Source organism: Diadema setosum, chromosome 8 (genome assembly GCF_964275005.1).
Source record: "Diadema setosum chromosome 8, eeDiaSeto1, whole genome shotgun sequence".
NCBI lineage: Eukaryota > Metazoa > Echinodermata > Echinoidea > Diadematoida > Diadematidae > Diadema > Diadema setosum.
Genome location: NC_092692.1, coordinates 3,531,086 through 3,542,833, shown reverse-complemented (window position 1 = coordinate 3,542,833; position 11,748 = coordinate 3,531,086). Strand labels below are relative to the sequence as shown.

Genomic DNA, 11,748 nt, shown 5'->3' with positions numbered 1-11,748 from the left:
ACGAGCTAGAGTGCACTAGACCATCTAGGCCTATTGAATAATTACCTTAAATAAATTAGGTCTTAACACTCTATCTCTATAGATCTCTATAGAGTACCTCTACCTCTATAGAGTACAAAATTTACCCCGTTTGTGGCCGTTTAAGGGTTTTCCACACTGTAAACAAAGGCAAATTATTTTCAACCATTTCATAAAACATGAAAAGATTATTGATAATGATAACCACTACTGCTCTGAATATTTTAACTAATGACTAACGTATTGGTCAAGATTGACCAGGGCCCAATCCGGCACAGTGTTCGCCAATATGCCGCATTGTAACTCGGCTTGCGGCACGATGTACAATTCCTATGCTAAATCGCAGGTGCTTCTCTGATTGCTGATCTGCCGATTACCTTCACATGGCTCGCGAAAGTTGCATTTTTAGCGCCCCATTGGGATCTAAGCACGTGAAAATAGCTGGCGCACACGCACCAACTGCAAACAGGGACTGCAATTCTGGCAGGGTTGTTGATATCTTTCTCATGTTTTTCTCATTTTTTTAATGGTAACATGAGGACATGTTTTCAATATCCACGAACACCAAGAAACAAACAAAAAATCCAGTTTCTTTAGACCCCCAAGGTTCCAAGTACCAAAATTGGGCAAAAATAAAATTTTGAATGTGAGACGTGATCAGATCTGGAATTGAGATTCTAGGTGAGAAAATTTCACTTTTGTTGGAGATTGTGCCCATATCGTCGGTTGATTTTTGTAGCTGGTAGTGTGCTGTGCATGCGTCGCTATATTGAGCGGTAGGGCTTTAGAGAACATTAGAAGACTATTCTAATTATTACCGAATAATGGAATATCATACTTGCCAACACTTTCATTTGAGAAAGCGGTAGAATCCAGGATGCCTACATGTGTATGAGAGCAGCGCTAGCTTGAATGCTAATAAAATCTTTCAAAAGCGGTAGTCTACCGCCAAATGCAGTAGAGTTGGCAAGTATGGAATATGTTGTGTGAACGGGTGCATGGCGGCAAACTGCAACAATTACAAAGTAGCACAGGCCCTACTCCCTATAAGATGTTTTTATTTCATTTCATTTCAGTTCATTTATTTTCACTTAATAGAACATGCATACACGTACATAAAAATGTGACAATAGTATGACAAGTACATAACTAATTAACATGACAATGTGACAAGACAAAACAAGCAAGCAATCAAACAACCAAAATTATAAAGTGAAGGGGTTAATGTGAAGGTAATGGGCCTTATTCAATACTAACCCCAGGAAAGTAAATACAGCCTTATGTCTCTTTTTCTATAAACTAAAAAAATACTGACAAAAACGTCAGCACAAGCATGCACACATACGGTACCGTAAATAATACGGGTAAACTCGGCCCCCAGCGCACACAAAGTGGCCACTTATTGCTCCCGCTGGGAGCTGAGTTTACATAGGACAAGTTTACACATATTAAACTAGGGCCTACTACTATAGGACCTACTGTTAGTGTGTAGGTTCTATGCATTCACAGAGACAAAACATAAATTTACACCAGGAACATACATGTTCACCAGATTGCATTTTCACAAACACATCCCTATCATTCATGCCATGTTATTCATGCTAATATCTTTTCTTTAGCTTGCTTTTGCAATTTAAACAGTCTCTACACTCTGCATATTATTACAGATAAATTTAGCTACTCACTAGATTTCCCCCATGCTCAAATACAATAATCTAGATGTGGTAAAATAAGGGTGTTAAAATAATAAGAAAGATCTGGAGTAGAACTTCTATGACCTTACTGTCCTTAGTGTTAATAGGCTGCCTAACTTTAGTTTAAGATCCAGATACTTTTTGATATTTTGTTGCAGATGACACCAGGTACCAGTGCAGTGTCATACTCCTAGTGCCTAGTGTAAATTAATGTCTAGATTATAATATAACCGTTAGTGCTTGGTGGTGATTGAACTGTTGTTGATGTTGTCAAGCTCGGCCGAGTGAAAGCTAAGAAAGGAAACAGTCAACACAAACAGTGGTGAGCAAGACAAGTCTTCATTCGCTCACTGCTGCTCTGGCGCCCGCGCCCGACCGGCTTCACTACGTACAAGTTCATTGAATGTGGCGATTGGATTGCACGTGAATCGTTCCGCTCTGTGCCCCGAGATATTTGGGACATGTTCCTACTTGCATGTGACGATCATGTGAATGAAAATTTCACTAAAGAGTGTCCGTATCCAACCATACTCACGTCGCTACAGCATTTGCCAACTCTGGATGACTATTTCCAGCAAAAAATAGAAGGCCAGTGGCCCTGTTGCTTCCGTTCGCTCTCGCCATTATGTGGTGATTCATACAGTACACGGCATCCAAATGTGAGTTCCTAGATCCTGATCCTCGTAATCGATTCATACTGTAATGCCCTGCAAAATCCTGTGCTGCGACGCTACACGTACACTACACGTATTCTCGTACAGATGTCCCTGATTCACTGAATAGGCACATTACTCATTTTGTGACTATTAAGTTGAAATGAATGTCCTAAAAAGCAATTGTGAATTTATTCTTATTGATTTTTATTTTTTGATCTTTATTTTATTTTGGAATTGGATAGAAAATAATTCTGATTGGTTGCAAAGCAAAAAGAATGAGATGAGCGACAGATCTGTGTTCTCATTGGCTTAACTGTTGCCAATTTTCCTTCGGTTTGCTACACTTTTCCCGCGTCAAAAATGTAAACAACTGCGATTTGCCTCTAGATACCCCCACGTGAATTTTGTGCAGGACTAGCGCATAGCTAGCTGAGAGCGTGGGATGGACCGGACCGAGGCAACAGAGCATGGCTCCATGAGATCGAGGAGGTTCAATAGTTCATGGATGAGACGAAGTTATCATCTGGTTATAAATTACAGTATTCAAACAGCCGCCAGTTTTCTCCGGATGCACAAAAGAAGATGATCGGGGTTTTAATAAACTTGAAACTTGAAACTTGAAATTTGATGCCGCCATCTCACTGATCTTTCAGAGCAATCTGAAGATTATTTTTAACGCTATTAATATGTTAAATGAAAGGAAACTTCACCTAGGCCTATGAGACAAAAGTAAATCCAGTCTGCAGACGTGTATCTGAGCTGTAGGTTGTGAAAGTGCTGTAATTGTACCCTCTTGGAAAGACCTGTGACAATCAATATTATCACTTTTTTTATTTCAATTCCGATAAATGAAACTGATACGGCATAATCTTCAAGTTCTCTATAAATTGATATATCAGATTAGTGTCCAGGTAAGTCACCGCAAGTGATTTTGGTCTAAAAAAAAAAAAATAAAAAAATAAAAATCAGCTGTATTTTCAATTTTGTATTCGCGCATCCGAGGCTGTGTCTTTACCCTTGTCTAAACAGCTCATCCATTAGTATGGATTACGAAAAGCATCAGATATGCCTTCCTTGATAGTGTGGCAGTCAGTATGCAATGAGACGTGGTATCTTCCCATCTGTCGGGCCGATCCAGTTTGGCACTTACTTAAAATATTTTTGAGTGACGGCATCCAACACAAAAAGGAATAGAATGTTGTGACCTCAGTCAAAGTGGTCTCTCACACCCACAACCTTGATATAAAGACCGATGCACGTTCTTGCACTCCAGCAGAGCTAGTCACACATCGAAATTTCATAATTATATATCATGTAAATGAGATAAGAAAATTCAGAACAGATGCCGGTATGAAAGACATATATGAAATTCAGCTTACACCTTATAAACCGGGCCCCAGTGATACTATATAGTAATCATCTTTCTTTTTTCTTTCTTTTTGGTAAGAAAACAATGAATTTTACATTGACTAAAATATGGAAAATGTAATTTTAGTCATTATTTGTGTTGGGGGTAAATATTCTGGCTTCCCTCCCAAAAGGTCATAATAAGGGGGTAATTTTGGTGGCAGCCCTTTCAAAAGCTCGTGTTTGGAGGTAAAAATCACAACCCATTTCCAAGTCTACGGTTGACCGTCTGAGGGGGCTGGCTGGGGGTGGGGCGAAGATTCTTCTTTTGCCGCGGTTTGATAAACTGCAAGAAGATACCATTATGTAGCAGGGGTGCTGACGGGCATATAACAAAGTAGAAAATCAGTAATGCCATTTGTGTTTCCTTTTCTATGCTTTAAATCATTATTTTGCAGAGCATGGTTCTTTTCCTTTATGTTGTTGATAATTCTACCAGATAAATACAGTAAACGCGTCGTTGCCTCCCCCCCCCCCCCCCACACACACACAAAACACCCAAGAACAACAGCGGCTAGCCAGACACGGCAAACAGCTGATGCACTGTTTACACTCCCAACCTACCTGTGTTTACCATCACCAGCGCACCCTCACAGCCCTAGGTCAGCAATTTTCAGCAGACCACGTGCTGGTACATTGCTAAGCTGCGTTCACGGCAAGGACATGCTCGCTGCCCGCTGCATCCCCTGCTGGAATGGTGTAGATCTTGGAAATTATATTACTACAGCCTTATTCATGTACATGCGCTTGGCTAGAAGGACGTGTAACATTATCATGTCCTCTTACAGGTCGAGTTCCACTGAGTCTCCATATTTTCGTCGAGAGTTGAGATCTAGTAGGTCAGTAAACTCAGATCTCAAGCAAGTGAAGCTGAGGGGAAGCGTGCGCGGGATTGCCCAGGAGTCTGGCCGAATCGGAGACAAAATCAGAAGACGTCGGCATATTCAGGTGTCTTACGAAACTGCTCAAGGAACAGTTGATTTACCTCATCCTCAGCCAAAACTTAGAGATGGGGAAAAAACTGGGAGTACGAGGAAAAAGGTAAAAGTAGAAAACCCCAAGAACAAGACAGACGTCCAGACTGGAAAAAAATCTGAAGTGAAGAGTGAAAAGTTTCTTGAAACAACAGACACCACCAGTGCCAGGGAGGAGAAATTTACCTCCAGTAACAGCAGTGGATGGGAGCCCGCCATGTGGAGGATGCAGCTGGAGAATATTCAGCAGATGAGGATCCACCGAGATGCTCCTGTGGACAGCATGGGAGCAGAAAAGATCTGCGATGCCTCGGCCCCACCGGAGGTAAATTATATAATAGACCACTAAATTTACATTCAATTGCATTGGGATTATTGATGAAACTGTAAATTTAGAGGTCTAAAATTTACCGGGTAAATTTAATTAGACACAACGTGTCTAGAACTGATAATACACAGCCCTGTCGCTGTACACAACTTCACAAGTGTCACACGGCCACGGCGTCTGGTTGGGCTAAGAGTGTACTACAGTTTAATAATGAGACTGTCGTAATTGGTGTAGGCCTACGCTATATTCCATATCTGTGAGTTTTTATTTTGTTTTGTTTTCTTTTCATGACACTGCACTGAGAGTGAGTTGAGATACACCATATACATGTATAAACAGTGTAGTTCCAGGCTCTAGGTTTGTTGACTTCTCCACTCACTGGAGTGGATGGAGCTGGTGATGATTTGCTGTAACAAGACAAACTAGGCGAACTTGGTCTGTGACTGTAGTGTGAGTGTGACGATGAAGAGGAGTTGTACTACACTGATTGGAGATGATTGATATGGATGCTGTGGCTGGGGAAGGTGGTTTAGGTGGTGGTGGTGATGATTTGCATTTTGATAAATGTAATCTTTTGTCGGTTGATGGGGAGAGGGAGACAAAGCACGCAAATCATTCTTAGAACCAGAATTTATAAGCTACAATGCTATGGGTAAGTAGATTAATGACTTCAGTTTTGAATGTGTCCATAGCAGTTTACGTTGTTACGTGTTATGTTTGGCCCTATTGGGTGGTGGGGGGGGGGGGGGGTGGGATGTAGCAAAATTTGGGCCTGATTTTCATGTTATTTCAGGGCTGCCAACTCTCACGCATTGAGCGTGAGACTCACGCAATTCAACCAATTTTGACTGTCTCACTCTGATAAACGAAATCTCACGCTAAACCCCCCAAATGGAATGTACATGACTACAAAAATAAATGTCATATATCTTTAAATTCTCTGATATTCCGAATATTGATATGCCCAAGCCCAAAATTTTGAGATTTTCCCGCTAGGTGTAAAGCTTAAAGATAATAAAAAGTTTTGGTACCTCAAAAGCTTCCCTGAATTTCCTTGTCTTGGTTTGTGTTTCAGGTTAAAGTACGTTGTCTGTGAGAATTACTCGCCCCAAAGTGCTCTCATGTCTTAGTAATCATGCAATAATGGTTTCGTACCAGAGCCGACGCTGTCCAGCGTCGATAAATATTGTACGAAACCACTGACTGCGACCAGCAGCGTGCAGCCCATTGTACGCATAGCTAACTGCGACCAGCTGCAGCCCCATACGAATAGCGTAATGGGGCTTCGCATTGTAGCATTCAGGATCGTGACAGAATTAGTATCGCGGGTAAATGTCAACTTAAAATCCAAATATTTCTTCGATTTGAAGACTTACCAATTAAGTTGAAGTATTGAAAACAGGCTTCGAACAACGTTTGGTTCTGCCAATAGTCCCTTTCTGTTCGAATTGATGACTGAATGTGACTCGGTCGAGAGGACCTTGGGAGAGGTACATACACTGGCTACCATGGCCAGCGCATGCGCACACAAACATCTTATCCGTTCATGGATTTGAAATTTGTGTGCATGTGATGTGTTCGCATGCACTGGCTGTAGTATTCAGTGTACTGTATGTAGCTCTCCTAAGGTCCTGTCGACCGAGTCACATTCAGTCATCAATTCGAACAGAAAGGGGCTATAGGCAGAACCAAACGTTGCCCGAAGCCTGTTTTCAATACTTCAAGTTAATTGGTAAGTCTTCAAATTGAAGAATTTATGGGATTTTAAGTTGACATTTACCCTGCGATACTAAATCTGTCATGATCCTGAATGCTACAATGCGAAGCCCGATTACGCTATGCGTATGGGACTGCTGGTCGCTATGCATATGGGGCTGCTGATCGTAGTTAATTGCATGATTACTAAGACATGAGAGCACTTTGGGGCGAGTAAGTCTCACAGTGTTAGTTATATGAAAGGTACTTTAACCTGAAACACAAACTAAGACAAGGAAATTCAGGGACACTTTTGAGGTACCAAAGCTTTTTATTATCTTTAACCAATAATAACCTTTTTCGGTTCGCGCGCAAAGACGAGCTATTGGATTACGATTGGTTTCTACCTATACCATGTGAGCATAGCTTGTACTTTTGGCAAATTACAGTACATGTATGGCTATGACGTGTGCTTTACATTGCTTTGCATACACTGACTGTGTACGTAGTAGGCCGCACAGCAGGCCGCCAGGTGCTAGCCAGGAGGTCGCTCCGCTCCCTCGCAGTGTCTCACGCCAAACTCTCACTCAAGGTTGGCAGCCCTGTTATGCAAGACCCCAGAACCCGTATTGAAGGAACAAAGTTTAGAAACAGAAATTTACTCAAACACCCCAAGTTCTCCCTCCCATGTTCTCAGGTAATGGTCTGCAAGAATATGTATTCTGTGGAAGGTGAACTTGTGATACTCAGGTGAGCACAAGACCCTCGCCCCATCTCACTTTAAGGAGCTCTCAAAGGCAGTTTCAGCTTGTAGATATTATGCCTTCTCAGTAAAAGGAATGAATATGTCAGTAATTCAAGACCTTTCTCACTGATGCAGTCACATTCATATTTTCAAAATACATCTCATAGTAAAAAATGTCAACCAATAAGATCTTTTCTAAGATTGGACATGTTTGTTTATCTTTGCTGATATCCCTGTGCAGGTGTATCGCTACCACGTTCTGATTTCATTGATGCTGTCCAGCCAAACCAAGGACCAAGTGACATCTGCCGCAATGATAAAACTCAGAAAGCATGGACTCACAGTTGAAAACATTGTGAGAACTTCAGAGGCTGATGTTGGGAAGCTCATTTACCCTGTGGGATTTTGGAAGGTACTTAGCTGTAAAACCAGAAATGTTGACATGCATTTCAATTTCGGGAATTTAGTGAGAGCCAAGATTTGAAAAAAATTAAAAATAAAAAATAAAATTTTGCATTATGCATGTGAAGTTCTTGTCTATGCTTTTGTAATGCTGTTATTTTTGTATACAGATATTTTTGTGAATGAGGTGGGCACAGACATTTTTACAAATTGACATCTACATGTAGGCTATCATAAGTGCACCATTAGGCTAGTGCATGGCAACATTTTTGCATATTACTTAATTTGCAGTCCAACTGTAATTCATGAAATTCAAGAAAATTAAACTCTTGGGCAAAATGACAGGGCTCTTATAAAATACAGTTTTTTCATTGAATTCCAGTGGCAGTTTTGTAAAATCTTATGCTGTGAAAATAACTTGCTTTACATTGTTTTCTGTGTATTAGTGCTGTTTGAAGTCAATGAAATGATGTCATTTGAACCTCATCCTGTACTTAGTTTGTTCTCCACCATCCTGCCATCACATGCATCACTGTATCACAAACTGAATGATGTGTATCGCTGCTATCAGATAAATCCTGCCTCACAAGTTGGGTATTACAGTTGCTGATAGTATCGAAGCATTTATTGTTGTGCTGCTTTTTTTGATGATATATAATTGCAGAATATATTCTTTTACTGCTACTGATGAAACACACCTCATTGTTTCATTAATTTTCCTCATTCATTTTTGGGTTTTGTTTTCTGAATGATTGGCTATATGTACCAATATAGTATTTTTAAACAGTACCTATTTAGGAAAACAGATATTTTATAAGTGATGAATAAAGAATTTGTGTGAATACATGATACAGCCAACTTGTAAACAAGAAAATTAATCTGCCATCTTGTATTTGTGCTCTTAAGATAGGATGAAAGATGTAGAAAGACTTAAACTAGATTGTTAAGGATGTGGTGGGTTTTTTTTTTTGTCAATTTGTGTCATGAAATAGTCATAGCCACATTAGCAGAATACCTCTTTTCAAAACACATTATATTGGGCTTACATTATCCAGTCATGTTATTCTTGTTATCTGATTATCAATTTCAAACAGAGGAAAGCTGACTACATCAAGAGAACCAGCCAGATTTTGAAGGAGAAATACCAGAGTGACATTCCCCCAACAGTCTCAGAGCTGGTCAAGCTACCGGGAGTAGGACCGAAGATGGCGCACATCATCATGGACGTCGGCTGGAACAAAGTGACCGGCATTGGTGTGGACACCCATGTGCACCGCATCAGCAATCGGCTTCGGTGGGTGAAGAAATCTACGACAACACCAGAAGAGACGAGGACATCGCTTGAGGATTGGTTGCCAAGGTGCAACATCAAATGCAATAATTTTTCGTTTTAAGCAATATTTCCTGTTTCAAATGTGTGACTTTAAGTTAGCATATTCATAGCATGCTCCCCATTTTTTTTTTCCCACTCATCTTTTTTTTCCCACTCATCTTTTTCTCCCCTTGTTGTTAATGAAAAAAAAATAAAATAAAACATTCATTTGATACCTGAGCCAAGCATCTTCAAGAATAGTCATGGAGGAGAATTTGTCAAACAATTTCTTGTGATGTGCACTCTGTAAATACCCAAAATGGCTTATGAAAGTGAACATTATGTAGTATGTGTAGAAATCATGCCTTTATGTCAAAAGTGATTAGCCTTAAACAAAGTTTACATTGAAACAACTGGAATTTGACATTGATCAATTTCAGAAGGCTAGTAAACTGTATGTGTTCCTCTCCTTTTTAACGTGGAATTGAGCTGAATTCTAAGGAGGGAGCAAGCCTCTAGCTTTTGCTGTTCCAACCCTGTGTGTATCAAGATAATGGAAGTTTGCATGTTACTTCCATTATGGAAGGCATAATGCTTAGAATACATTTAAAATGACTCTCTTTTTTCCCACAAAATAAGTAGAAATGTACACACATGCAGACAAACACATGAACACACATGCATGTTAATACACAAATGTATGTACGCACACATTTGTAAGGGAAGAGAGGAGATGGAAACAAAATCTTTCAGAAGTAAATTTAAACAAATTATGCAAACTTAAAAAAAAAAAAGAATTTCTGTATGTCGTACGATAGCACTCTCCCTTTCCATATGGTATGGTATTCCAGTAGGCCGTGTACCAAAGAGGTTGCTTAATGAGAAACTTCATATTGTATATGTATGTGCACTTTTGGGTTCTTAATCATGTTTGCCTCTTTCTTGTGTGCAGAGATTTATGGAGCGAAGTGAATGTTCTGCTGGTTGGATTTGGTCAACAAACATGCTTGCCAGTCGGACCAAGATGCACAGAGTGCCTGAATAAAGACTGTTGTCCTTTCGGCAAGCAAGAGATTCGACGAAAGAGCCCTGTGAAGAAGAAGTGACCCTTGGGCTGGGGCTGATAGTGAGTCTGAACCAAACTTGGAATGTGATGGTGATCAGCTTTGATGGTATTTCTGCAACTATACACTTTTCCAGTGATGATGGTTTTATGAATGATGCCCTGTTCATAAATGTACTATAAAGATATAAGTGTGTGACTGTAAATGTGACAGTGAGATGCACATGGGTGTGTGATTTCGACTGTGACTCTTTATGAGAAAATATGTACACATGCTGGCCTATGCTCTGTATGATTGCAAGGACAACTAAGATTGCATGAGTCAAAATTCTGCCGAGGTTTTCCCCATGGAAGATTCAAATGTTGTGTACTTTATGCAGTAGATAAACACAAGAATCTCTCACAGAGCAGTTTAAGGGAGAGAAGTATTCATGCATACAGTGTAATTATACTCCTATCTAATTTCATTTGAGTAGACTCAAGAAAGATTGAATTCATTTTATCTTAACAGCATTTTCTCACGCAAAAACTCAGGCTGACAAATTTTGTGAATGGTGATGAACAGAACCCTGAGTTTAGTTTATTTTATTTTAGCTTAGTTTAGTTTAGCTTAGTTTAGTTTAGTTTAGTTTTGTTTAGTTTAGTTGGGTAAATTTTGAAAAAAGATGTCTTCTGAAGTTCATTTGAACTTTGCAGTGGACAAATAAAGTTCTTGATTGGCAACTCATCAAGTGAACATCATGCAGTATTTGCAAGAAGCACAACTTCCCTCATAGGCCCATGCTGTTGATATCGAATCAGTGGTGATACTCGCGTTTTCACTGTGACATCAAGAGCGAGTGCCACAGCGATTTCTACCCTTGCAGTTATGCAGCTTGGACATCTAACATCAATTTTTTACTCCTAGATCAGATTGTGCCAACTTCATATAATGAATCATTTGATTTTAGTAAAATATTAAACCAACACAATCATTAATATCATGCCAAACAAGCTTAAGTGAGCAATACTGCATGACTTTCCGTCCATGACAGGAGCACAGCATTGGTTCACTTCAGTCAGTCCACAGCTCGAGGCACAAATTTATGTCAAGTTCTGGTGGTACAAGTTCATGTATTGTTGCTATCCAATCATGTCATGAGAGCAATCCTCCCCTACTCCTCCATTTTTTTTCTTTTAATATGAGATCTTGAACATTAAAGAAGAATAAAAATCAAGACTTTTAGCCCACTGATTATGTTCAGGGTGGGGTAAAACGCATTTCAGTACAATAACCAGTTATTTCAGGCCCTCAGAAGTGGCGATATTCAGTATCAAAAGTGTAACATGTCGTCTGCTGGTGCATCACACTGAAGATGGCCATTTTGACGGCCAAATTCACACACCCCTGCAAAGGTGTGATGTTTTTTGCGGAATACTGCAAAACAAAGTTCCCGGATGTGCGTAACTGAATG

At 39.9% G+C, this 11,748-nt stretch overlaps 2 protein-coding genes across 3 annotated transcripts in view; one reads left to right on the top strand and one right to left on the bottom strand.

The window, feature by feature from the left end:
* Positions 1-2,354, bottom strand: part of LOC140232027 (phosphoribosyl pyrophosphate synthase-associated protein 2-like) — a 13,685-nt gene extending 11,331 nt beyond the window's left edge. The window contains exon 1 of the mRNA XM_072312178.1: positions 2,248-2,354. Coding sequence (XP_072168279.1) covers positions 2,248-2,351 — 104 coding nt within the window. The 5' untranslated portion in view covers positions 2,352-2,354. The remainder of the gene's footprint in view (positions 1-2,247) is intronic.
* Positions 2,319-11,511, top strand: LOC140232026 (endonuclease III-like protein 1). 2 transcript variants are annotated; one of them, XM_072312177.1, is made up of 5 exons: positions 2,319-2,371; positions 4,564-5,074; positions 7,759-7,929; positions 9,014-9,279; positions 10,184-11,511. In XM_072312177.1, coding segments are annotated over exons 1-5 (1,104 nt in total). In that variant the 5' UTR covers positions 2,319-2,369; the 3' UTR covers positions 10,338-11,511. The 2 variants fall into 2 exon arrangements, with proteins under 2 accessions (XP_072168278.1, XP_072168277.1); XM_072312176.1 differs by lacking the exon at positions 2,319-2,371 and having other exon boundaries at positions 4,404-5,074.
* The last annotated feature ends 237 nt before the right edge of the window (positions 11,512-11,748 follow it).

Bases quoted from the DNA above. Each gene is read 5' to 3' on its own strand.
- LOC140232026 (XM_072312176.1), top strand. From the start codon at position 4,439: ATGCTCGCTGCCCGCTGCATCCCCTGCTGGAATGGTGTAGATCTTGGA. The intron at 5,075-7,758 runs GTAAATTATATA...ATCCCTGTGCAG, and splicing joins ATGCCTCGGCCCCACCGGAG to GTGTATCGCTACCACGTTCT. The intron at 9,280-10,183 runs GTGCAACATCAA...TCTTGTGTGCAG, and splicing joins CTTGAGGATTGGTTGCCAAG to AGATTTATGGAGCGAAGTGA.